The 27,784-nt window shown below is 49.3% G+C and overlaps 2 protein-coding genes across 3 annotated transcripts in view; one reads left to right on the forward strand and one right to left on the reverse strand.

Moving 5' to 3' along the window:
* Positions 1–17,320, reverse strand: part of RPN2 (ribophorin II) — a 54,071-nt gene extending 36,751 nt beyond the window's left edge. For both annotated transcript variants that reach the window (XM_056121189.1, XM_056121187.1), the window contains exons 1-4: positions 17,065–17,320; positions 12,925–13,118; positions 5,966–6,061; positions 4,693–4,868 (exon numbers count right to left, since the gene is read on the reverse strand). In XM_056121189.1, coding sequence (XP_055977164.1) covers positions 4,693–4,868; positions 5,966–6,061; positions 12,925–13,118; positions 17,065–17,077 — 479 coding nt within the window. In that variant the 5' untranslated portion in view covers positions 17,078–17,320. The remainder of the gene's footprint in view (positions 1–4,692; positions 4,869–5,965; positions 6,062–12,924; positions 13,119–17,064) is intronic.
* A 5,404-nt stretch (positions 17,321–22,724) lies between these two features.
* The window catches only part of MROH8 (maestro heat like repeat family member 8), a 55,144-nt gene continuing 50,084 nt past the window's right edge, over positions 22,725–27,784 (forward strand). Inside the window, exons 1-2 of the mRNA XM_056121528.1 lie at positions 22,725–22,848; positions 23,153–23,268. Of these exons, the coding sequence (XP_055977503.1) occupies positions 22,725–22,848; positions 23,153–23,268 (240 nt within the window). The remainder of the gene's footprint in view (positions 22,849–23,152; positions 23,269–27,784) is intronic.

Raw genomic sequence — 27,784 nt, forward strand, 5'->3', positions numbered from 1 at the left:
AAGAGCAGAGGGTGAAGAGTCTCGCTCCGCGGAGCCTGTGCGGCCCCCAGTGGCGCTGCACACAACTAGGATCCGAAACTAAGACTTTAGGCTTTCAGACCTATGTTCTTGGGGAAAAGGGATTCAGGGCAGGCCGGGCGCATGGTGTCCAATGCATGCGCTGCCTGTGGATTTTCAATCTTTCTCACCCCAAGACTAAAAGAAAACACAGTGGAATCTACCTTCGTAGACTGCTGGTTATAACTGAGAGCAACTTTTCGTGAAACCAGATTACGACAGTATAAACAGAAGCATAGGAAATGCGGAGAAATGAAGGTCAGTCATCATTCAGATATTAAAGACGATGGAAGGAACAAAAGAAGTGGTTCCAAAGCCAGAGTGTTTTGTATTCTTTTCTTTCTATAATTCTGACTACAAAAGCAGCCTTGTCAAAAATTCAAACATCACACACACACACACACACACACACACACACACACACTCTCAAAATCATGATTCCTGTAGCACTCACACCTAAAAGAAAACTAACTGCCAGGGGCCAGAGAGTTGGTGCAGGAATTAGGGTGTTTGCTTTGCACACTGCCAGCCCCAGTCGAACCCCTGGCACTGTATACAGTCCCCTGAGCATTACCAGGAGTGACCTTGAGCACAGAGCTAGGAGGAAGTCCTGAGCACAACCAGGTGTGGCACAAAAACAGAGCAAAGAGAAAAGAAAACCGTTTTCCAATTACTTATTATTTTTGTCATGTCAGGGATCACACCCAGGGTCTTTCCGAGAGTGTAGTACAACTGAGCAACATCCTTGGCCCCTCCAATTTATTTAAATTTAAAGACATCCTGTACGACTCTTTCCATGAAAGCAAATATACTTCAAATATATTTAATTCTCAAATACAAAGGCACAGTATGGCACTGCTTAGAGGTAACTGACTTCTTAAATAATTTCTTTTGCTCATTTAACCACCAATGAGGGGCAGGAGTCATAACACAGCGGACAGGGCGCTGGCCTTGCACATGGCCAGCCTGGGTTTGATTCCTGGTATCCATAGGTACCCTGAGGACTGTCAGGAGTAATTCCTGAGTGTAGAGCCAGGAGTAACCCCTGAGCATCATCAGGTGTGACCCAAAAGGCAAAATAAAATAATTTTTTTTTAAAAAAATCAACAGATAAACATTTTTTCTTACAGTGCTACAACTGCCATCATTTATTTGCATATTACAGAGCTACATGCATGCATATATATAGAGCTCATGCCTGCATACGCACACGCCACACAGATACATTTGAAGTCACTGCAGTGAAACTCATAGATCTGAAGGAGCCACTTAAGGTAACGATTCAGTGACATGCAGTCGTGATGATGCGTGATCATCACCTGCATCTACTTCCAAACATTTTTACACCCGGGGAAGAAACCCACACCCTGCACAGACGCCTTCCGGCTCCCCCGCCTTCGGTCCCTGGCAGCCTGCACCAGCCTTCCCGGGTTTACAATCTGGGCTACTCTGTGCTTGGCTCTCAGCAACCTGAGTGTTGCTCATCCGCATGGCACCGTGTGCCAGGGCTTCCCTTTTCCCCGGCTCTCTTTCGTGTGCAACGTTTGGACCCGCTGCCCCTGCTTTCCTTCCCTTTGCCGCTGCAACAAGTGAGGGTCACACCCGGGGCTAGTGGTGGCATCTGCCGGGATGGAAGTGCTGGACTAGGTGCTCCCAGGAGGTGACAGCTTGGCGCAGTGCCGGGGGTCCTGGACCACCATACCTGATGCCTGTGGGCTGCACCAGGGATCGAGTTCACAGCCTCCTGTGTGCAGGAAGGGTGCTTCTCCTGGGCCCTCCCTGGACCCTGCTTTTATTCCTCCTGAGTATATTTCTGTAAGGTCAACTTTTGAAGGCTGGTACTTGAACATAAGGGTTTGGTTTTTTTTTTTTTTTTATTAGATTTAATTGTCTTAAAGTCTGTAAGTTGGAAAATAGAAATGGTGAACTTCTGGGCTGAATGTAGACAGCTGAGGACCCCTGGTGGTTAACCAGACCTGGTACTTCTCCAGAAGCTTCCCCATTCCCCTGAGATGATGGCCCTGGAGAGCAGCTACCACTTATCTAGTCAATGTGTCAGGGACTCCAGAGACAACGCTGTCGGCGTTCATCACGATCATTACAATTTAGATTCCTTCCCTGGAAAAGTCATTCCATTAAGATGACAAGTTGGAAAACAGGAGTCACAATTCACAGAGGGGGAAACCCCGGAGTCTTCAATGACTCCGACGGGACGCCTGTCACATCAGAATGCACTTGAGAAAATGGAAGCTGAATCTCCCAGACAAAACCCCCGCCCCCAGCCACGGCGGATACCAGTCTGGAGAGGGCTACTGAGAAAGCACAGGCGGACCTTCCGACACACAGACACCTTCTCTCTGCTTGGAAACAGGTGAGCATCACGCTGCTGACAAAACATCAGAAGTTTCAGGATGAAATGAGCACGCTTAGCTTTTGAGAAGTTCTGCTACCGGCTCTAATTACTTGTATCCCAGGCAGCAATGTCTTCCCTCTGGAGTACTCAATTCAAGCACTGGGAAAGCCAGGTCTCTCGGACTAGTAGGTAGTCGGTGACCCTGAGCTTGTGAGTAACTACAACGGCTCCTGCAAACCTTCGAAAAAAATGTTTTTACTTCCATTCTAGAGAAGTTTGTGAATATTTTCTTCCTAGTTTATGGGTTCCTAATTTATATCATCTTTCTTTTTTTTTCTTTTTGGGTCACACCTGGAAATGCACAGGGGTCACTCCTGGCTCATGCACTCAGGAATTACTCTTGGCGGTGCTCAGGGGACCATATGGCATGCTGGGAATCGAACCCGGATCAGCCGTGTGGAAGGCAAACATCCTACCTGCTGTGCTATCGCTCCAGCCCCTATCATCTTTCTTTAAATAGGACAAATTAGCAGTAACTCTAGACAAGGCATCCTATCAGCTTGGCTTTCACAGGACTCCTCAGACAGGTTACTTTTGCTGACTTCAGAATGCCCAAGGTGAGACAGCTTGCTCACAGTCAGTCAGTGGAGAGAGGAGTGGCTAGGAACAGACGGAGGCATCTATAGCAAGTCCTCTTTTTCACATGTAAACTTTCTGCATTGCAGCACTGTCCTCCAGTTGTTCTTCGATTTGCTCAAGTAGGCACCAGAAACATCTCCATTGTGAGACTTGTTACTGTTTTTGGCATATCAAATACCTCACAGGTAGCTTGCCAGGCTCTGCTGTGCAGGTGGGGTATACTCAGTAGCTTGCCTGTCTCTCCGAGAGCCAGGACGGAGGAATCGAACCCGGGTCGGCCTCGTGCAAGGCAAACACCCTACCTGCTGTGCTATGGCTCCAGCCTGAATAAAACATTGAAATATAAATTTGGTCTACTGTAATACAAAATTAGTCCCAAAAGTAAAACAGAAACTTTGTTACTACTAGCCAGCACCACTAAAAGCTAACTTGCACTATGCTTAGATTTTTCAGGGACCTATAAGCCTTAAAACAAGAGCTGAAATTTTATTGCAAGTTGGGGAAGTAACAGAAAACTCACCTGGAGTTCATTCTTGCATTTCCACCTACCCTTCCTTTCTGAAAACTCCATTGTAAGTTTCCCTGATTTTCATTATTTTTTCTCTCTCCTTCTTGTCCCATCGTGTGTGTGTGCACTACAGTGACTGGTGCTTGTGTGGACTACTGGCCTGGCTGAGGTGTGTCAGGAGAATGGACTCACTGTAGTGGCAGGGATCCCCAACAGCAGAGCTAGGACCTTACTTGGGCAGGTGGGACGGGGCCCCACAGGAAGGTCTCACTGGACACATTCTTGCAAGGCAGGAACTTTCATGCTCTCCCCACTCTTTTGTCCATTTCTATTTACTTTCTTCCAAGATCTGAAAATTATTTTACTAATTTTGAAAGAAGGCAGAGAGCCAGGAACCTCCTTGAAGCACTGCTGGGTGTGGCCACGCCCTTCCCCAATAAAAAATGCATAAAGTGTTAGTGGGGGAAAACTACACCTACCATTGCTTGGGGGTTGGGGGTGACAGGAGGGCTCCCAGTGATGCAGTACCCCAGGTCATATCCAGCTGGCTAGAGGGTTCCAGCCTGGGGATGGCTACCACGCAGTGCTAGGGATGAACTCATGACCTCTGATCACGACGCCCCGAGCTACACTGGCCCTGTGCTGTGTTGAGGGAAAGCGGCTCCAAGATCCTTCCTGAGAAGGTGACGCTGTGCTACGTCACCTAAGTCTCCCGCAGCTGCAGAGTATGATTCCAGAACACTCCCCCCCAGGAGCCATGGCTCAACTAGGCTGATCCCCGAAGACTCCCACTCCGGCCAAGCCTCTGCACATGTGGTTCACAGGCCTCACGCCCCCTCGGCTACCATCAACCTTGCTGAAACACGCTGACAGCGGCAAGTGTGACTTTCTACAACAGCAGCCCTGTCCCTGCCACGGGTCATCCCGTGTCTGAGAGTGTGGTCACCCTCGGGCTGGGGGACAGCACGGGGCCCTGGATGTCACGAATACAGGGGCCTCATCTGCTCCCGTTCAAGAGGACAACTGGAAGGCTGGCAGGGCCCGACCCCCAGCCTCTGGCCAGGGACTATTGTGGATCCCCGCAAGAGCCCTCTCAGGACGGCCCTAGCAGGCCCAAGAATCTCCAGAAACTCACGCAAGCACAGTCTCTTCCTTGCCCAGGCGCGCGGTGAGGGCGCCGAGGGCTTCCTGGGAAGCCAAGGGGAGGCCAAAGCCACTGAGGGCAGCCACCGCGTGATAGATCTGGGAGACGGAGGAATCCTCGCTGACCGTCGCCAGGAGCAGGTCTTTGGTCTCGTTTGAAATGGAGATCTAAGAGGGAATTGGCAGACATGAAGCGTTAGGGCAGGTGTGGGCCACTCGTGGCTGGCACACGGAGCCACTGGCCGAGCCGAAGTCACCCGCCCACCTCCCTGCACCATCAGTTCCCAACACCAGAATCGAATGTTCTAAAACCTCCTACAACACTTCTGAAGAGATGTTGGCAAGTCACTTGGCTACTGAGTTCTCCTAGGTTCAATAACAAGGATGTCCAGAAATATGGCGTGAAGGCATTTTCCCCCTTTACTTTGAACTTGTTTGTTTTTTGAGTTTCACCCAGTGACGCTCAGGGCTTACTCCTGGCTCTGCACTCAGGGTGCTCAGGAACCAAATGGGATGCCAAGGATGGAACCTGTATCGGGGTGTGCAAGACAAGGGGGGGTAGCAAACTACACTTCTATGAGGAAAGGGAAATCATCATGGGAGGTGACAGGAGGAGGTGGCCGTGCACCCGTGAGGCTCGGGGCTCTACCTCCAGCACCAAACGCAAATAAAACCACAAGAAAGGTGTTCCTACCTACACTGTCAATTCTCCTTCTGGGGGTGGAGAGACGTATTGCCGCTAGGGCAGAGACTTGTGAGGGGCCTGCCTGGGGACCATGACCACACGCTGGTCCCCATACACGGCTAGCAGTGACCGCTGAGTGCTGAGTAAGGAATAAGCCCTGAACACCATCGGCCAACAAGCCTGGCATGACCTTTTCTCTTCTGAAACATGTAAGAGGGCCGGGACGTGGCTGGAGCGATAGTACAGTGGGTAGGGAGTTTGGCTTGAACACAGCCGACCCGGGTTTGATCCCTGGCATCCCATATGATCCCCCGAGCAACACCAGTAGTAATTCCTAAGTGCAAAGCCAGGAGGAATCCTTGAGCATCGCTGGTATAACCCAAAAAGACAAAAAAAAAAAAAGGTCAGGACATGGCAAAATGGCAGAGCATGCACCTTCTGTGTGCAGGCCTGGGTTCCCTCCCCAGGGTCACCTGGCCCGTGGAGCTGTCATCCCCAAACACCACGGGGAGGGCTTAACCCCCCACTCCCAAATAAATGGCTAAATGAAACACATATGAACGTGGGGGCCTGGACTCACCTCACAGCCCGGGAGGGCCCGGCTGGACTGGGCCGCGTAGAAAAGGGAATCCACGTTGCTGGGATCCAGGTTTGCCTTAATGAAGCTGCACGCTTTCTAAACAGGGAGGAAAAGTCCATGAGAAGTTGTGGCCTCCGCAGTGACCAGGACAAGTGTTTTGTTTGACAAGTAATTCCAAGGATTCTACAATGGCTGCACTATCAGCTACACACAATTTCTCCCTTTTTCATGTATGTTACCGGGGGGGGGGGGGGGGGGCGGTCAAACCGAGACACTCAAACGTGTAGCACTAAGTTACACCCCCAATTCAATAATAAGCAGTCATTTTCCATGCCATACTTTATTACCCAACTCCCAACTTCACAGAAAGACGACCGATATGAAGACACTCTAGTCCTTCGGGATCCTGAAGGGAAGGAAAGAAACCTCTCTCCCCACCCACCTGTGCTGCCTTCCCTTTCCTGAAAACAAAGCACTGCAGTATCTACTGTGGTTCCACTGACAGGAAAAGAAATGGAGGCTTGGTGACAGGGCACGTCACGGAAGTGACAGCTGAAAGTAGCTGAGTATCTTCCGATTTACCTGTCCTGGGTCAAAACACCTGACAGAAGGGGAGATGCACTGGGAGAGACAGTAGGGGTGAGGCCGCGCCTGCCGCGAAGGCCTGACACTCTCTGCCCGCGTCCCCACCACACCCCAGCCCAGCCCCTCCCCTTCAGCACTGCAGCTCCCTGGATGTGACACTCCTGCCACCGAGGTTTCCTGTGCTTTATGCTCCCTCTGTAATCTCCCCAACCCCCGTCCTTTTCTGCCAAACCAACACCTATCTGCGCCTGCTCAGATGTGATTCTTCCAGAAAGGCCTCACCTTGGGCTGACCAGGACTCCTGAGCCCCTCACCCCACTCTCCTGATTGCGCACACCATGCAGGGGCCCAAATGGACTTCCACCATGAACTCCAAACCACACTACTGAACTTCGCCATGGGGCAAGAGAAACAGGTGGGTACTTGCCTTGCATTCAGCCAAGCCCATCTGAAATGACCCCCCACCCCCACCCCACCAGCTCTCTTCAGAGGGAATGGTAAGAGTAAGCGCTGTTAAAAGGGAGCTTTGAGGCCTAGCACAGGGCACAGGGAGGCCAGGATGGAACGAAGGGCAGAGGGCGACATGATGGTCTGTGGATTTTCAGGAAAAACTCTTCCGCATTACATCTGCGGTGAGAGCAATAGGACAACAGGTAGGGCGCTTGCACTGTATGAGGCCGGGCCGGGTTCGATCCCTGGCACCCCAAACAGTCTCCGGAGCCCTGTCATGCGTGACCCCTGAGTGCAGAGCTGGGAGTTAGCCATGGGCACCACTGGGTATGGCCAAAGGATGGAAAAAAAAAAGCTACTCTGTAATATCTAGTATTTTTAGTGTGTGATGTGTTACTTCAATGAAAAACACTTTTTAAATTTTATGAATAAAAGTCATGACTCTGGGGCTGGAGAGATAGCACAGCGGGTAGGGTGTTTGCCTTGCACGCAGCCAACCCAGGTTCAGTTCCCAGCATCCCATATGGTCCCCTGGCACCGCCAGGAGTGATTCCTGAGTGCAGAGCCAGGAGTAACCCCTGCGCATCACTGGGTGTGACCCAAAAAGGAAAAAAAAAAAGTCATGTCTCAAAACCAGTGAATTTCAACCAGGAGTCTGAAAGAAGTTAGAAAGGAGAAGAGAAACAAAACATTTCACACAGCACCAGTGAGGAGTGTCACGGAGCGGAGCCGGGACACGGAGAGAGTGGTGGAGGGAAGTGGGGAGCAGACACCCCGGGGAGGGGCTGGAACAGCCTATGGATGAAACCCTACCATTAACAGCTTTGTCAAACACGGTGCCTAAAATAAAATTAACAACAAAAAAATCTATTTGCAGAATCCTTTCAGTGAGAGCAGGTTAAGGCTGAGGGAAATGCTCTGTCGCCATCTGGTGCTCAACAGTGAAACAACAGCACTCAGGTTCCCTGGGTGGCTGTGGAAGCCATCCGTGGAAGGGTTACTCTGTGGAAGCGTTACTCGAGCACTCTGTCACTCTTCTAAGCGCTTGATATCCATTTTTCACTCTAGATATTCATTCCTAGGAGATAACATGAGAGCTTAGGCCCTCTGAGGTTTGCAGATAAGAAAACAAGCCTGGGCAGGAGAGACAGCACAGGGTGAAGGCACCTGCCTTGCACAAGCTGACGACCACAGTTCAAATCCCCGAACTGCACAGTCTGCTGAGCCCTGCTAACAGTGACCCCAGAGTAAGTCCCCAGCACCACGAGGTGGGGCCCAAAGATGGGAAGGAAGGAAGGAAGGAAGGAAGGAAGGAAGGAAGGAAGGAAGGAAGGAAGGACGGACGGACCTGTAAGGACCTGTACTTGGTGCTACACGTATGACCTGTCCTGGGTCAACACATCTGACTGAACAGAGATGCACTGGGGGGCCAGAGAGACAGCAGGGGGAAGCCTACTGAAGAAAGGGAGGGAGGGAGGGAGGGAGGGAGGGAAGGAAGGAAGGAAGGAAGGAAGGAAGGAAGGAAGGGAGGGAGGGAGGGAGGGAGGGAGAGGGAGGAAGGAAGGTGGAAGGGAGGCAGGTACGAAAGGGAAGGGGAAGGGAGAAGAGGGGAGCGAGAGACAGAGAGACAAGAGACAGGGAGTTTAGAAAGCAAGGCTTCCAGAGATCAAGTGAATTGTCTAAGGCCATTCAGTTTTGTTTTTTTTTTCCTTCCCTCAAGATTTTATTGCATCACTGTGAAACAGACCCTTACAAAGGTGGCCACTCGGTTCTTGGTGGAGGAACTGGAATTCAACCCCTGATATCTGGGGTCCAGTCTGAGCTCCCCATCCTCTGTCTCTCCCGGGACCCCTTGGACTAAACCCAGCACCGGGCCTTCTCAGATGCCTGTGCACTCATGGCTAAGAGGAGCAGCAAGCGGCAAGTTCGGCAAGTTCCTCACAGCTCCTCGTGCTGACAGGATGTTGGACATGGCAGCCCGCTTGGTGCGCACTTCACCCATCTGTCGCAAGCTCAGTAATCCTGGCTTCAGTGGCGCATTTTCCTGACTGAAGGCTGACAACTGCCCCCTCAATATTCCCCCCTGCCCCATCTACTCACTCCAACTCTCTGTACCAACCCCAGGTACTCAAGCACCCAGAGCTGAGAATCAACACAGGCCCTTCATATGCATGCACCACGTGCCAGACGCTGAGTGACGTGCTGCACTTATCTCATTTAACCAGGACAGTTATGACTATCCCTGGTCACAGAGAGGGAAAGTGCTTGCTCCACTCACGTAACCTGGGAACACTCATGTCCCTACCGGTCGCCTGAGGGTGGCCCTTACGATTCCTCAGAACCCGTGCCCATTACTGAGTACTTTCACTACAATGCCTACAAAAATCACCCCACTGCTCTAAGAGCTTGATAAAAACCAAGCAATAATATCTATAATCATCACCGCCAGGTGCCATTGTATTTTAAATAAAGGCAAACAGTAGCTGAGAATTGTAATGAAAGACATTCACCTTTCAGAACACCTGAAGTCGATTCTGCTGGTCCCAGCCTCATAGCCTTACAAGACCCATTATACCCAATTCAACACCAAAACCTCTTGTAATGAAATACCCAAACGCTCCCCTAAGGATAGGTCTGTGAGCAGCAGCCAACTCAAGGCCCCCGGTGGCGGGCACCTGTCTCTACTCTGCTGAAAGCGGCCCCTGCCCAGAGGAGGCCCAAGGACGAGCCCCTCCCCCAGTGGGTTTCTTTTTCAGTTGGGTTTTTGGGTCCGATGTGGTGGTGTTGGGGGACTATTCCTGGTCTGTGGCAGGGGGAATCGCACCCAGCAGTGCTCAGAGGACCACGAAGAACCGGGGAATCCAACTCGGGCTAATCACCATCCTCACGTGTAAAGCACAGGCATCAACCTTTGAATTTCTCTGCTTTGTTTTGGTGCTTAGGGATCTCCTGGCAGGCTCGGGGGACCAGATGGAGTGACTGAACCTGGTCAATCGCATGTAGAGCAAACACTGTAAAAACTGTACTATGTCTCTGGTCCCTAAATGGATTTTTTTTTCTTCTTGTTTTTGGGCTACTCCTGGCTCTGTGCTGAGGCATTACTCCCAAAGGTGCAAAGGGGACCCTATAGGGTGCCAGGGATGGAACTGGGGTTGGCCAGATGTCCAACTGGGGTTGGTCAAAGCAAGTTCCTCGAGCCCTGTGCGACGTCTCCAGCCTCTGAGAGCTAAGAGTCCCCACATGCTACTCTCTGTGAACTACTCTACACGTGTCATCTGGGAACTGGGAACGCTAATCACCATCTCCACCTTCTAAAGAAGAAACCAAAATCCCATACTGTTCAGGAAGCTGCACAGGTCACTCAGCTGTGCAGCTGTGAGGTCAAGAAGTTGAAGCCAGGGGCCAGAGCAATAGTACAGTGGGTAGGGTGTTTCCCTTGCATGCGGCCAGCCTAGGTTTGAACCTTGGCATCTCATATGGTCCTCCGCCAGAAGAATTCCCGAGTACAGAGTCAGGAGTAACCCAGGAGCATCGCATCATGCAACTCCCCCCAAAAAAGAGCTTGATGCAGGGCAGCCTGATTTTACAGTTTGCTTCACAAACACAAAACTGGCCTGACATGCATGACTCCGAATCACTCTGCAGAAGATAATCCTACTTCATCTTTCCAGTGATCCAGGGTGGAAGGCAGCTGAACCAGAATTAAAACTGAAGAGAGGGGCCGGAGCGATAATACAGTGGGGAGGGCATTTGCCCTGCAGATGGCCGACCCAGGTTCGATCCCCGGCATCCCATATGGTCCCCCAGCACCACCAGGAGTAATTCCTGAGTGCAGAGCCAGAAGTAACTCCTGAGCATTGTTGGGTGGGACCCAAAAAGACAAAAAAAAAAAAAAAAAAAAAAAGGAAAACAGGGGAAAAAAATGGAGAGGTCCAGAGAGATAGCACAGGGCTATGTCTGGCCTTGTACATGCTTCCCTGAGCACTGCTAGGAGTGATTCCTGAGCAGAGAGTCAGGAGTAAGCCCTGAGCACCGCCAGGTGTGGCCCAATGTCCCCCTCATCCCCCCAAAAAATAAATAAAACAGGACGAACTCGCTCTGTCTGTGCTCAGCTTTAGGGCCATCCTGGCAGTGCTAGACATGAGGTGCTGGGGGTCTCACCCAGGGCTCCCACCTGCAACGCATTCGCTCCAGCCCCTTCAGCCATCTTCCCAGCCTGTGTTCAAGCTTCTGAGCTAAACTAACTTTATTAGGGGGCGCATTCGCTCAAAGGGTTTCCAAAATTATCACAAGGCAAAGTCTGTGTCCACAACACATTCTCAGGAAGGAAACCTTGGGCAGGAACAAGAGGGAACTGTCAGAAAGAAATTTAATGGTCCCCTGAGCACCGCCAGGAGTGATTCCTGAGCGCAGAGCCAGGACTAACCCCTGAGCATCAATGGGTGGAGCCCAAAATCCAAAAATAAGTAAATTCATATGTGTGAACTGCATAAGGCAGAGGTGAGCACACTTTCTGGAAAGGGTCAGAGAGAAACTACGTTAGGCTTTTTCTGGACCAGCAGCCCCTTCTTTTTCTCTGCCACCTCCGCCCCTGCCCCCGCCCCCATGGACCGACGGCCACCTCAGGGATACTCAACTCTTCGTGTTCTGGATGAACTGGCAGGGCTGGGTTTTACCGAGTCTGATCGGGGGCAGGAAATGTGAAAGAGAAGCAGAGAACATCGGAAATTCTTCAAGACTGTGGCCTCACATAAAAACAAACAAAGACTGGGGCCCCAGGGAGGAAGGCGAGGAAGAAGAGGAAGAGCCCTTCACGCCTCGCTCATGCCTCGGGCCTCCTGCGCCTGCCTCGAGAGCCAGAGGCAGATGGGAGATCCCGGGGCTGCCTCACTCGGGCAAAGTGGGATTCTGGCGCCAGAACTGCTGGCCACAGAGCACCACGAGAGAGTATTCCACCTCTGGTCGGCCCAACAACCAAAACAGGGTGGCACGGGGAGGAGTCATCTGTTTTATAAAAAGAAACGGCGGGACGAAGAAACAAAAACTGGGGACATTGGTGGTGGGAAATGGGCACTGGTGAAGGGAAGGGTGTTAGAACATTGTATGACTGAAACCCAATCATGAACAACTGTAACTGTATCTCACAGTGATTCAGTTCACGGTCACAGTCACAGTCCTCCCGTTGTTCATCGATTTGCTCGAGTGGGCTCTGTAACGTCTCCATCATGAGACTTGTTGTTACTGTGTCTGGCATATCGAAATACGTCAAGGGTAGCTTGCCAGGCTCTCCAAAAGGGGCGGAGGAATCGAACTCGGGTCGGCCATGTTGGCTGCTTGTAAGGCAAACGCCCTATCGCTGTGCTATCGCTCCAGCCCAGTGATTCAGTTAAGAAGTAAAAATTAAAAAAAAAAAAAAAAAAGGAAGTGGGGTGATCAGAGTGATAGCACGTGGCGGATGTGGACTTGAACACCCCATGTCCCATAGGTCCCTTAAACCAAGAGTAAGCCCTGAGCACCACTGGGTGTGGCCCACAAATGAACAAACCAAGAAAAAGGACGAAATTACCCAATAAGAAGGCAGAAACTGTCTAACTGGATAAAATATCAAGTCCTGGTTCTTCAAACGCGGGTTTTCCCTTGAGCATGGATCTCACTTGCTTGTCTTGATGTTTCTCTGCTTGCCTATTTCCACTCTGGAGAAACCTGTGTTCACTCTTGAACATAGATTTCCCTTCTTTCTCTCCTGTCATAACTTCCTAATCAAATTTGGTTCAGTAAACCTATCTTGCTTCAGTCTCTGCTCTATAAAATTTACTAAGGTTATTAGTCTGACAATACCTTGTCCACGCATCAACTTGATCGTGGGAAAGTAAAAAAAAAAACAAAAAAAAACCCTGAAATGAAGTATCATTCTGTATCTTTACCTTTACATCTGGCACCCGGGCCCCCAGGCTGCTGAGCCCCACGATGGTGTAGAAGGCAGATTCCAGGCTCTGGAACGGGCGGTCCAGTGAGGCTTTCAGTCTCTCCACGTCATACTGGGTGAGGTAGTGACTGAGCATCAGCGCCTGGGTGCCGGCGATGACTGTCAGGGCCAACAGGAAGACGGTGCTTGAACCTTGGAGGAAAACAAGTGTTGGTGTTACATGCACCGCACGCAATGACTCTATAAACTCTAGATGCATGCCGAAGTCTGGGAGCCTAACTGCAGGAGGATGTGGGAGGGAAGGGGTGGGGGGGGCGCCTGGCCTGGAGGGATGCCTGGGCCATGTTGCCTGGGCGCCAGTGGAAGAGCAGAAGCCAATATTCTCGGGAGCCTCCGTGTCCCCAAAACACAGACTCAGTGCACCATTCCCAGCTCAAGTCCCTCCCTAACTCGTCTGCACAAAGTGAGTCCTCAGCAGGGCCTCGAGGCCTCTTGGCCACATCCTTCCCTCCCTCTCCTCTTCATCTGTCCTCTCCTTAACTCCTCTAAGGAGTCAGACTCCTCCCGACTCAGCACTGTTTTCATGCCTTCTCCTACTTCGGCTTGCCTCAATTCCAAGACCTCTTCCTTCAGGAGCTCTCCCACGGGGGAAGAGTGAAGAACAGGGCCTCCGGGACCATGCTGAAACCCATGTGGAGGCCCAGTATTAGTAACATGGTCGTGCCGGTAACAGTACCATCGGTCTGTGGCTCAGTTTCCCCACACGGAGAGAACAGAACTTAGCTCAGGCTTGCTGGGAGCACTTAAATGAGTTGATACGGAAGGAGCTGCGGCCAGAGATAGTGAGGCAGATAAGGTGCTTGCCTTGTGTGCGGCCAACATCCATTCCCCAGCACCCCTTATGGTCCCCGGAGCCCCATCTGGAGTGGCCCCAAAGCACAGAGCTAGGAGTAAGTCCTGGGCACCAGTGGGTGCTCCCCATTCCCAGTTGCCTCCCCAACACGATGTTAGATTCAAGGGCCCTGGTGACAGTTCAACGGGCTGGAGCACATGCTGTACATGTAGGAGGCCGGGGTTCGATCGACAGCACACCGTTATCTCCAACACGGGTCCAGGGGGGCGCATATGGCCTCACCACCCCATCCCCGTCTTAGGGCATATTCATGTATTAAATACAAGTGACATCCAAACGTGATGGATTTGTCACCCTCACTGTTGCCGTCTGCATTCACAGCAACCCCCCCACTCCCCCACCCCCGTTGCTCCCAGCATGTTTTAGCACAATGACTGCCTCCTTGGCTAAACTTGAAGCAATTTGAGTCCAGGAATGGTTTCTTTTTCTCCTTCCCAGCACGGCACATCACAGAGAAGTAGGAGGAAACTACTGTTTTCCTGAATGAATGGGAAAAGACTAACCCCTGTTTATTATGTCCCAGGACATAGAAAAGAGCAATAGTGCACATCTACTTTCCGTTACAAAACTGAAACAGTGGAAGGGGCTGATTCATGTCAGAACTTTCTGCCACCCAAGTAATTATAGTAATCATAAAGTGAACATTAGTCATCCCAAATCCTTTGCTACAGTATCAAATTTAGTCTGAACTAGAATGTCTCAAGAAAGGCATTTGTATATCCATTTTATAAATAAGAAAACTTAGTAAAAGGGTGAGAGGAACCTGCTCCCAACCAGTCTTGGACTCAAACCCAGATTCTGATGAGAGTGCTTACACGCTACTATACTCTGGAGAATGTTGTTGCGAGACCTACGTTAAGAGCATGAAAAAAACGTGTACTGTGGAGTATTCATCAAATATTAATGAATGTCTGCTATGCAGCAAGTATTATTTTGGGTGTTAAAAAACATGGAACAAAATCAAAAACCCCAGCCTCCAGTCTGCGCTAGGAGTTTTCATTATAGTGTGCAAAAAAAGATAGTGCACAAAATATTAAGTAACATTATTTATACTTTTAGAAGGTCATGGGAGCTATGAAGAAAAACAAAGCACAGGAGGGAGATCTGTAGAAAGGCACAATTTTAAGGACGGTAGTCTGTGACGATCTGAGCAAGAGATAAAAGATAATGTGGGTACACCTTAAGAAGACGTCATGAAAACTTTAGGGGGAAATGACCTCCCCGAAAAAAAGCAAGTGCAAAGGCCCTGAGTCAGGTTAGTTTAGATGGGATTTTTTTGGGGGGGAGGAGGGGGACCCATACTTTGGCAGTGCTCTGGAGTAACATGCAGTGCTGGGATTTGGACCAGTGTTACAGCGGCAACTGCAGGCTCAGTAAGGGCTCTAACCTCTATACTACCTCCTGGCCCAAGACAATACCTTTTCACATTACCAAGGAGGACGGTCTGGCTACAGAGAAGAGAAGGGAGTAACTGACATGGTGAAATCCAGAGGGTTCACCAAGTCACAGCAGGGACTCTGGCTTTTCCTGAGAAAGATGGGACCCACTGGGAAGTTTTTGAGCAGAGGGGATATTTGACGAACTCTTGTTTTGTGGTTTGTTTGGATTTTTTTTTTTTTTGGCTCTGTGCTCAGGCAATCACTCCTGGCAGAGCTCAGGGGACTCTATCTGGTGTCCAGGATGGGACTGAGTCAGTAGCGTGTAAGGCAAGCACACTTCCTGTTGCACTACCTCTCCAACCCCTCCATGGACACTTTAACAGGATCAGAGCGCTATCGTGAGACTCTGCAAGGGCAGAGAAGAAACCAGTTAGTTAGGAGACTATCAACACGAAGCAAAAAGGCGGCAGTGGTCTGAGCCAGGGAGACGGCCGTGGAAGTGACAGGCAGTGGCTAGAAATCAAAGTTAATATGAATGGCTAAGAGAAAGATCAGCGGAGCCAGGGTGCCCAGCAACCGCAGGTACACCCACAGCCTCCCTATTCTGAGTTCTAGCCAGTGATTACAATCAACCCTTTCCCAGCAAGACTAGGGAAAACATAGCCTCTGGGTCAGCACCCCAAATTTCCCCCCAGCTCCAATTAGGGATGCCCTGGAGTGAACAGGTGAGCACTGGGCAGCTGCAGGCCATGCCTACACACGTGCTGCATGCACTGGCTACGACCTGCACCTCCACAGAGACACCAGGGAACCTTCCACTAGGAAAGCCTGTGGGTCTGACCTACCACCACACCCGCCCTCCATTCCTCTGGTGATGTCTGCAAGTCACTGACTCCTCCATCACTCCAGCAAACTTCTCTGGGATCCTGCCGTCTATCCCACCAAAATGCAAGAAGTTTTCCCGAAACTGGGGTGAGACCACCTCGAGATTCCGGCCTGCAGCAGTGCCCATTCCACCACCGGGGATGCAGCTAACTTTCCCAAGTGCATGCATACTCGGCACCACGCACATCTCAGCTAGCACCCACGTCTCAGCTAGCACCCACGTCTCAGCTAGCACCCACGTCTCAGCTAGCACCCACGTCTCAGTTAGCACCCACGTCTCAGCTAGCACCCACGGCCCCTGTTCGGCGGCAAAGAAAGACCCTGCCCGACCAGTTTTGCAGATGAGGAGCTGAGGTCCTTCTCCACAAACGTGAAGTCGGTTGCTCTAGGTCCCGGAACCAAGACGTGTCAGACGACTGCAAGGTTACACCCTCTCGTGCAAACTCCTCATCTAGTAACTTCAGCGTTTAACCGAGCATTTAAGAGCCCGCAGGTCCCCGCAGGTGAGTTCCTAGTGTCTTCTCACTTAAGAGAAGAAGGACTTAAAAGACAAAAACCAAACTATGGACAATTTCACCAAAAGCGCGTCCAGGTCGCCCGGTCCGGGAGCCCGCGCGACCCAATGAATGGGGCAGTCCCCCCACCTGGGCACGCAGCGCGGCCGCGGCGCCCGGGCTGGGCCTCGCGGGGACCCGTAGCCCGCCCCGCACTGCGCCCCCTCCCCACGCCCCCCCAGTCCACCCTGCGACCGCGGGGGTTTCGGCCCGCTGCACGAGCCTCTCTCTCCGAGAGACCCTCCGGCCCCCAGAGACCACGCGCCAATGCCCTCGTCCTTCAAGGGAAGGGCGTCCTGCCAGGCCCGCTCCCGAGGGGCGAGCACCAGCCTCCCGCGGGCGGCGGCCCAGGCCCAGAGGCGCTGCAGCCGCGGGGCCCCGACCCCGAGCCATGAGCGGCGCCTCACCCGGCGACGCCATTCCTCCGAGCAGCTTCCCGCGGGGCCGGGGCCGCAGCTCGACTTCCGCCCGAGGAAGTGGCTCCCGGAGCGCGCCGCAGGGGACGCCAGGGACGCGGGGCAGGCTCAGGGGGCCGCGATGGCCGCGAGGCTCAGGTCAGTTCCCGTCGGGTCGCTGTCCGCCGCCGTGGCCGGGGTTCCACGCAGTCCTCGAGCCCGAAGGGCCTCGCGGTCCGCTCGGTCCAGGCTCGCTTCCTGCCGCGCACCCCCCCCGCGCCCGGACCCACTTGGATCAGCCCGCCTCGAAACGGTCGTAGGCCGGGACGCGATTGGTCGCGGCTTCTGGGCGGGCCCGAGACGGGGCCTGTGCTGATTGGCTCTTCGTATTGATTGGTCGGTCGCCCTGTCATTCATTTGTCTCTCGGCAGCCCGGCCGATTTTAAAGGGACGGGCCCCGGGTGGGCGTGTGGGTGGGGTCGGTGGGAGGGAGGGAGAGCGATCGATTTTAGACCAGTTTTCACAAACGAAGTAACCGATTCAAAAATGGAAGTGACTTATCTTAAAATAATTACCGAACACCCCCAACGTATACTTTATATCCATTATCTTGTCTCCTTATCACCGTCGTTCAGTGACACGTGCACTATTAGTAGATTTGCCACACTTTGGTTTTGTTTGGGGGCGACACCCAACAGTGCTTAGGTCGCTCGCGGCGCAGTGCGGAGAAGGACCGGAGTATCCAGCGGTGCTTTGGGATCATGATGGGGAAGAGGAGAACAAAACTCCACTTAAAAGAGTTGGAAGCCCTAAAATATAAACAAAGGCAATGTGACTCCATAATCTTTGCTTGTGTCTATTATGAATAGACACAATCCCAGGCTTTGTGCTCGGGGTTTACTCCTGGCGGGATCCGGGGGACCAGTGTCAGCTGTTAGTGTATGTAAGGCGAGCACCCTACCAGTTACACTATCTCTCCAGTCCCTGGATTAGCTACCTATTGAGTGACCGTTAGCCACATGTAGCAGGTGGATATGGCTTTGGGCAGTGCAGAGTTATAGAGAATTTCTACAATCATAGGAAGTTCTGTTGGACACTGATCATCTAGATTTATAAAAAGATCTTTCAGTTTAGTAAGATGTCCTGCCAAGTGATGTGCTGGAACCATCTCAACTGACTAGTGAGAGTCAATTGTTAAATGCAAAGGAATCTTGAAGATTGACCTAAATAGAACTAAGGGGAGGTGACTATGCTCAGGAGTGACCTGGCCAGTGCTGAAAGAAGTTCAGGGTTTGAACAAGGGTCACAGGGATGCAAGGCATTCTTAACCTCCTGTACTGTCTCTGAAGCTCTAAATACTGCTATTTTAAAAATAACAATAAAATTAATGTGGTTTGTAATAAAATAGAATGGAAACAAAAACCTATTCATTTCCTGATTGCTACACTTTACTATTGTTCATACTTTTTATGGTTGCACGTACTCACTGTGTGGTAGAAGTATATGATGGGGTGCTATTGTTCAGATCTTCCCAAGTAACAATAGTTTTGGGCCATGTTGGGTATATTTATAGACTCAGCAAATGGTTCAAACCATAGCTTGATTTGTTTTATTATATTTTGAATTTGGGGCCACGCCCACTGATGCTCCAGGGTTACTCCTGACTGCACCCAGGAATCACTCTTACGGGACCTGGGGATCAAACCCACATCAGCCACATGCAAGGCAAGTGCCCTACCTGCTATACTATCTCTCTAGCCCCAAGAGCTTGATTTATTGCCTTGTTGCTCGACTAAAAGATGCAGAAAATAAGATAGAAATTAAACTTAATTTCTGTCTGTGTATGAAATGGGTCTTGTCTGCACATTTTGTATTGTGAAAGGCAATACAAAAACTTCAACTGTCTCCCCACACCCCTACTCCCGTTCCCATCCCTTTTATGCAATTGTGTGAATAAATTCAGGAACAGAACAAAGCAAAGAGCCTTGCCCTTGTATTGCTTAAATTTAAATCGGAAGAACTGGGTAGTAGATGGTGAATATCATAGACCAGTATATGGTGTTTCAGAAGAGGTGTATTGCAAAAAAAAAAGAGAGAAGGAAAGAAGCACAAGTGAACAGGGGAGTTAAAGGTGATGGCTAAATACTGTGATCAAAATTAGAAAGTCCGATGATCAAGTTAATGATTCTAATGAATATTAGATACCTTTGTAAGACAGGTTTCTGTTTTTCAAAATAAAAATGTTTAATGATTAATTTTAATGTTAATAGTAACTAGCAAACTAATGAAAATGTAAAAAAATTAGAAAGTCAGGGCTGGAGCAATAGTACAGCAGTAAAGTCCTACTTGAATTCAATCCCTGGTACCCCCCGACTCTTTAGGCCCACCAGAACTGACCCCTGAGGCAGAGGCAGGAGTAAGCCCTGAGCACTGCAGGGTGGCAGGAAGTGGTCCAAAATTTAAAAAAAAAGTTGCTGGGAAGAGGCTTCATAATTAGATTGGTGAACAGTTCATGCCTCTATGATACTGCCAACAGAAATACTACTGCCAGGGTGGGATCAAAGGACAGTGTGGAGGTGGGGGGTACATGGGCACTCTGCTGGTGGGAGTGGGGCTGAAGCATTGTGAACCAAAAGCATTAATATTAGTATTGCAAACCACGATGCCTCAGGTTTTTTTTAATTAGTGTTTGACTTGAATGATGAGCTGGGCACAGTCCGTAATACTTTTTTCTATTTTTCTCTTCATTTCTAGGACAAGTGGTCGGGAAGATGTCGTGATTCCTTATGCTTCTGACAGTGATTCGGAGAGTGTTGATTTGCAGCTGAGCAATTTAGATGACACTCTAAAAGAGTTCAGTATCTTGGAACTTGCAGGTGACAAAATGGGATTTTTTTCCAAAAGGGATGGGATGGGGGAAAGGAACTGTCTTCATGGATTAAGTTGCAGTTGCAGTGTGACCAGCCCTGAAGTAGTCTTTGATTTGATTTGATTTGATCTGATCTTTGCTTTACTCAGGGACTACTCCTAACTCATTGCTTCGGAGACCACCCAGTGGCAGAGATCAAACCTAGGACTCCTGCATTGCAAAGCATGTGCTCCACTTGTTTGAGCCATCTCCCAGCCCTAGTAACTAGACTCTTGGCAGTGGATATTTGTCCCTAACCTCAAAATAGGGATATTATTGGGGACAAGGGGGATGGTGGCGAGAACAAGAAGCTTCTACATTATTTTGGACATAAAAAAGAAACCCTAAATTTGGTCCTGAGAGATAATCCTATAGACCTGCACAGTCTGAGGGCTAAAAACATTTATAAGAAGAAAAAGGTATAATGGAAAATTGAGGAAGTAAGGATGAAAAACTATGAAAGAGGAAAATGAAGGACTGGGGTAATAGTACAGTGGGTAGGGCATCTGCCATGCATGCGGCCAGCCCAGATTCGATTCCAGGCATCCCTGTGGTCCCCTGTGCACTGCCACGAGTAATTCCTGAGTGCAGAGCTAGGAATAACCCCTGAGCAACGCTGGGTGAGACCCCCCTCCCCACAAAAAAAAGAGAAAAATGAGGTTGTTATAACCTTGTCATTCTATGAGCAAATCCTTGACATTGATTTCAATCCAATGAAGTCAGCCCAATGGTGTCATCCCAATTTTGAAAATAAATAGGCACAGAAAAAGAAGTTAGTTTGCTAGAAAGTAATAGATCAAGAAATCAAGGTAGGCAGATGGCCCCTAAAAAACTGTGTTCTTTGTGTGTGTATAGTGGGGTGTGGGGGATTCACCCAGCAGTTCTCAGGGTTATCCCCTGCTCAGTGCTTGCTTTGGTACTGCCAGAGAATCATGCGATGATTCCTTGGGACTTCCACATGTAAAGCAGGTGCACCAACCCTTTGAACTGATTCTGCAACATTGATCGTGTATACATTCTTTTTTAATTTTTGGAGCTTTTGTATTGGGGGGTTCTTGGGGAGGGAGTATTTGTTTGGGGCCTGTTGTGCGAATATTCATTCAGTTGGAGGTGCTGAGACAAGAAATGCAAGAGAAATTCTTTTTCACGGAGGATCTTGGGACTCGCTCAGATCCTGTAACAAAGGTAGAGCATCCTGACTCCTTTTATTGCCTCTTCTAAACAGAGAAGTTCAGGCATTCGGAGGAACATTGAGGCATTGAGTAACATTGAGGCATTAAGGCATATATTGTTTCATTATGTCAGCAAGCCATTTAGTTTCCTCTGGAAAGAAATGCACATCCAAGTGTTCTCGTGTGTAAGTTACAGCCTCAAGCACCTGGGGTCAAGCAGGGTCTGGGGTCAAGCTGGGTCTGTGAGAAGAGGAAGACCAACTCTTTCCTTATACTAAGATTTAGGCTATTTGCTGAAGGCAGCTTAAAGAAAAAGATGTTCAGCCCTGTCCAAACCAGTCTGGACACATGAGACATGGCTCACCCATTGTCATAGGCCCCTATGGCCCTGCCTGTGTGAGAGTCAGTCTCTATGAGTTCATTCTGACAGTACAGTCAGGCCCCAATAGGGGCCCACACCCAGAAATGCTTAAGACTTACTCCTGACTTTGTGTGTGTGGATCACTCATGCCAATACTTAGGAGGACCGTATGTGGTACCAGGAATCAAACCAGGGTTGGCTGTATGCAAGGCAAGCACCTTTCCCCCTGTACTCTCTCTTTGACGTCCAGAGATTGTATCCTTTTTTTGTTTCTTTGGGTTTGGGCCACACTCAGCCTCACTCAGGGCTTACTCCTGGCTCTGTGTTCAGGGATTATTCCTGGTGATCTCAAGGATCAAACCTGCATCGGCTGTTTAGGGCAAGGGTTCTACTGCTATATCCTCAGTCCAGCTCCCAGAGCTTTTGTTCTTAATGAGCATATGTCCCAAGACCAGAAGGAAGTATCCTCACAGTCTTTTCCAGTGGGAAGAGATGAATAGGAGCACAAGATCGCAGCTGTATTTTTGGATTTCATCACCACAGAGTCATACTCTGCGTTGGAATAGGAGTGGCTACTGTTTACTTACTATGGGCCATATCCTGGCCTAAGCCTTTTTAAGGAACCTACTTAGTGCTCCTTAATGCTGGAGCGATAGCACAGCGGTAGGGTGTTCGCCTTACAAGCGGCCAACATGGCTGACCCGAGTTCGATTCCTCCGCCCCTCTCGGAGAGCCCGGCAAGCTACCGTGAGTATCTCGCCCGCACGGCAGAGCCTGGCAAGCTCCCCGTGACGTATTCGATATGCCAGACACAGCAACAACAAAGTCTCCAATGGAGACGTTACTGGGCCCGCTCGAGCAAATCGACGATCAACGGGAGGGCCTTTACCTTTTACCTTTTACTTAATGCTCACAATAACCCTTTTTTAAAGATGAGAAAACTAATGTTCGAAAACAAACTAACTTGATAAGTTACAAGTTATCATTCCAACTAATAAGTCAGAAAGCCAGAACTCAAAACTAGTCTCAAACTGAGATGTGAAGCCCATGATCACAAATATTAGACGACAGATCAGAAGTGTTTGAGGCTTAGGAGGCCCTTGGAGAACACTTGAGTTTGTCTTTGAGAAAACTGAGTTTTTTGGTGGGGGGTGTGGGGGTAGAAGGGAACGGGGTTGGAAGTGATGCTCAGGGCTTCTCCTGGCCCCGAGTTCAGGGATCACCCTTGGCAATGCTTGTGAGAGACCAGAGATCACACCTGAGTCAGCTGTGTGCAAGGCAAACATCCTACTCGCTGTCCTTCCACATTGGCTCTGAAAACGAAGACTCTGAGAAGGGAAGAACAAGTAACAAAAGTGAGGCTAGGCCAGAGCAATAGTACAGCAGGGAAGGCATTTGCCTTGCACGCAACTGACCTGAATTCAGTCCCCGGCATCCCATATGGTCCCCTGAGTACCGCCAGGAGTAATCTCTGAGGGCAGAGCCAGGAGTAACCCCTGAGCATCACTGGGTGTGACCCCCCCCCAAAAAAAGTGAGGCTGTAGCGGTCTGTCTTGGAATCAAGGTTTCTCCCCACTACACCACATACCCACACGGTGTGGAGGTATCAGTCAGGATCTTTTCTTTCTGTTTTTAACTTGTCTGGATTTCCACTTACAGCTCAGGAGTCTTCCCCGGATAGTCCCAGACTACTGACTTCCCAGACCTACCTCAGTGAAGATGCCGTCGCGAAAATGATCCACTCCATCCAGGAGGCTTTCACAGGCCAGCTGAAGGTATGCACAAGCCCTTCCCCAGTTGTCTGACTTATTTCTCCATGCATAGCAAATGCTTGCAGCGTTAAAAAATAATAATTTGTTTTGTTGTTTGCGGGGAGCCCACAAAACCACTCTCCGGCCCACGGAGGTGGCCCTAGGATCCGTAGGTGCAGGGAAGGACCAACTGAATGAACACAAGACACAAGAGACAGAGTACAGTTTAGAAACAGAGAGGAAAAGGGACAGAACTTTATTGGGGGCTACAGGCTGTTTATATAGGGTCAGGGCAGCCCAGTCAGGAGCAGAAGCAATATAACCATACATGGTAAGGTCAGCAACAAGAGCTTTACCTAACATTTAAGGTAAACATTTGTACATCAAAGGGTCTTATGGCAATAGATGCATCCTGGAGGTTACTATAGATAAGGCCAGATAACTGTCAGCCTAATGTTATGTGTCTATAGATCAGGCATCTGCTGAGGTCAGGAAGCCCTGGGAGACTGTCACCAATGTCTGTCCCAAGCAGTTCCTAACATGGAAACCATGGCTAGGATCTGTGAGAGGGCTCTTGGCTTCCCACAGTTTGGTTTTGCTGAGCCAGAGCCCCACCATGGGAGGTGTATGGTGTATTGCTGAGCTGTATTCCCTGGCCCCAGCCTTTTGAGCCCTCTTCCTAATGCTTTCAAGGATTTTTCTATGTGGATCTACCTGGGCCCTAAAAATTATCCTTTATGGTAAATTCCTTGGTGTAGCATTGCAAAGCCAAAGGATATCTATTTTTTTATTTGGTTTGGTTTGGGAGGCCTCACCTGGGCTCAGGGCTTACTCTGACTCTGTGCTCAAGGATCACACCTAGTCATGCCCAGGGGTTTATCTGTGGTCCTGAGCATCAAATCAGATTCGGCATACAAGTCAAGTGCCTTACCCACTGCACTCTCTCTGGCCTGGACATGTACCTTTTTTTAAAAAAATTATTTTTGTAATTGAATCATTGTGAGAGACAGTTACAAAGCCTTCGTGATAGGGCTTCAGCTATACAGTGTTCCAACACCCATCCCTCCACTGGTGTACATTTCCCACCACTACTATCCCTGTATCCCTCCTACCACCACCCTCCCCCACCGCCTGCCTCTGTGGCAGGCACTTTCTCTTCTTCTCTTCTCTCTTTCTCTCTCTGTGTCTCTCTCTGTCTCTCTCCCTCCCTCCCCTCTGTCTCTCTCTCCTCTCTCTCTCTTCTCCACCCCCACCTCAGAGGTCATCATGTTTGGTTATTTACCCACTTTCAGTACATATCTCCCATCCTGAGTGATCCCTTCCAACCACCATTGTCATACTTGTCCCTCCTCTATCCCACCTGCCCTCTTCCCCAGACCTTGAGACAGGCTTCCAACCATGAGCTGCTCATCCAGGCCATTGTTTCTATTGTCCTTTACTGTTAGTCTCATACTATATGTTTTTTTTATATCCCACAGATGAGTGCAGTCATTCTATGTCTGTCCTCCTTCTGACTTATTTCATGTAGCATGATACTCTCCCTGTCCATCCATGTACAAGCAAATTTCACGACTTCATCTTTCTTAGCAGCTGCATAGTATTCCGTTTTGTAGTTGTACCATAGTTTCTTTAACCAGTCATCTGTTCTCAGGCACTCAGGTTGTTTCCAGATTCTGACTATTGTGAACAGTGCTGCAGACATTACCTTTTTTTTGCTTTTTTTGGGTCACACCCGGCGGTGCTCAGGGGTTACTCCTGGCTCTGCACTCAGGAATTACCCCTGTCTGTGCTCAGGGGACCATATGGGATGCTGGGAATCGAACCCGGGTCAGCCGTGTGCAAGGCAAACACCCTATCCACTCTGCTATTGCTCCAGCCCGACATTACCTTTTTAAAGCTTTTAAATCACCATCACTGTCCTCCCGTTGTTCATCGATTTGCTCGAGCGGGCCCAGTAACGTCTCCATTGGAGACTTTGTTGTTACTGTGTTTGGCATATCGAGTACATCACGGGTAGCTTGCCAGGCTCTGCCATGTGGGCGAGATACTCTCTGTAGCTTGCCAGGCTCTCCGAGATGGGCGGAGGAATCGAACTCGGGTCGGCCATGTTGGCTGCGTGCAAGGCAAACGCCCTACCGCTGTGCTATCGCTCCAGCCCAAAGTTTTTAAATAGGTATTATAAAATTATCTGCCAGAAATGTTAAAACTGTTTATACTCTCATCGGCAGAATATGTTGAGTGTCCAGTGGCTTACCAATATCTGAAATCAATATTAATGTTTTTGCTTTTAATCTTGTCTGATGGGCAAAAGGTATATAGCCCATCTGCTTTTTCTCTCTATCTTGACATTTTCCCTCCTGCCCTATACTTTCTTGTTTGACCTGGATTTTCATAAGATGTGATTATTGCAATGAATTCTCCCTAATCATTGTCCTCAGTCATTTCTCCTTCTATTTCTCTTACTTTATAGCGTCACAGTCTATGGTGTGGGGGGTCCATTCCTCCTTCAGTATACGTAGCCTGGTGGTTAAGATCTAAGGTTTTGTGTTTGAGCCCAATGGTACTTGGAGATCACCAGGTGTGATCCCCAAAAATTGAAAAAAATTTTTAATCCCTCTACAATTAGGGGCTCCAGACATAGCTCGAAAGGCTGGAAGTCATACCTGGTATGCACAGGGTCCCAGGTTTGATCCCTGACACTGCATACCCTTCCTGGCAATATCATGGATAGCTCTGATGGCCCCTTGTAGATGCTGGTGAGACCCTCCCCCAATTTAAAAGCCCTCTTTAATAATCATATGACAAAATATGTTAGTTTATAAAACATATATAAGTATGTATTCTAATGTAGTCGTGTAACAGATGTACAGTATATATGTGGATACTATAGAACTTTGTATTTCCTCAAATTTAGAATGAAGAAGAGACACTGACTTTCCTGGTATCTTTGTCTACTCTCAGCCAAGCTCTATCATATGATGAAAGTGTAGAATTTTTCATCCACAAGCACATCCCAGACATTGTGGGTATCCTATATGTAAGTATTGTGACTTCATGGAACCATACAATTTCAGTGGGTATGCCAACAGGGTTTTTTTTTTTTTCTATTGGTGGTTTCACCTGTAGCAACAATTCTCTTAGCCTCTTATCTTATCAGTATGCTGAAGACCAGAGGACAGAGGGCTTGAGTTAGTTCAACAGATTGAACTATTCTAAAAAAAAAAAAAAAAAACCTCTCCTGTCACCTTAGTGAGTCATCCTAGAGCTCCTGAAAGCAGAGGATGCAATGGGAGCCGTTTCAAGAACCAAAAGACACAGTTTCTAGTTCCAGTTCAATTTAGCATAACCTGTGTGATCTGAGAGAAATCGATTACCTTCTCTGAACCTCCAGCTTCTTCTGGAACAGGGGAATAGTCATACCTGTCAGATTTTCATGACAGAATATCTCCTTTTGCGGAGAATGGTTAAGATGCTTCCTGGCCCACACATGCTTATGTGCTAGATGCCAGCACTGTATGACTGAAACCTAATCGTGAACAGCTTTGTAAGGATCTGTCTCACCGTGATTCCATTAAAAATAATTATTTAAAAAATTCTTCCTGGCCAGAGAGAGCATTTTAGAGGGCTGACTACGTGCTGCCTCAAATGCTGGCAGCCAAGGTTTGCTTACAGACATCACGCAATCCTCAGGCACCATTGGGGGCGACAGTCCTATCCCAGCACCAAGCCTGTGGATGAGGTTCACCAATCAAGTCTTTGGAAGAGCAAGTTGCAAACAGCTCTCAGGGTCTCAATGGCAGAGGTTTATCTGCCATCACACTTCAGACCTATTTGTATCACACTAACAATTCAGATCTGGGGGCCAGACAGAACAGTGACACTGTACTTTGAGTAAGACACTTGCCTTGCATACAGTCCATTCAGGTTCCCTCTCCAGCACCCCTTAGGGTCCCCTGAGCATGATTAGGAGTGATCCCTGAACGCAGAGCCAAGGCTAAACCCTGAGCACCACCAGGGCTGGCTCAAAAACCAAAAAACAAAAAATAGACCAAAAAAAGTATAAAAAAAAAAAAGAGAGCATCTGATTGGCACAGTTCTCCCTGTCTGCACCAAGTCAGGGACAGAGCCACATGGGGCTGATGCTATTTCTGACCATTTCTGCTCCCTGGGAAAAGGTGGTGGCTGTGATCTGGGTGGTGCTATACAAGTACTTCATAAACATAACATAGCTCTCTTTTTAACTTTCCAGAACTTAAGCAAATAATAAAACTTTCGTACCTAACCGATGTCTTAAGAAAGAGAGCCAAAGATGATTCTGCCAGAAGTGGTTCGGTTAGATCAAAGTACAGTAGGCTTGGCAGACTTGGTGGCTTAATTAATGGCGCTGTTTTCATCCCACCGAGGCTGTATGCCCGCAGGGATAGAGAATCAACCAAACTGCCGTTATTTGGGTGTGGGAGAGTAAATAAAGGAGAGGGAAAGACTTGTGTTTTTATGAGCTCGGGAAAAGGGCCTCATAGAGGACAAATGAAGACTGTGC

Source organism: Sorex fumeus, unplaced genomic scaffold, assembly GCF_029834395.1.
Source record: "Sorex fumeus unplaced genomic scaffold, SorFum_2.1 ptg000044l, whole genome shotgun sequence".
NCBI lineage: Eukaryota > Metazoa > Chordata > Mammalia > Eulipotyphla > Soricidae > Sorex > Sorex fumeus.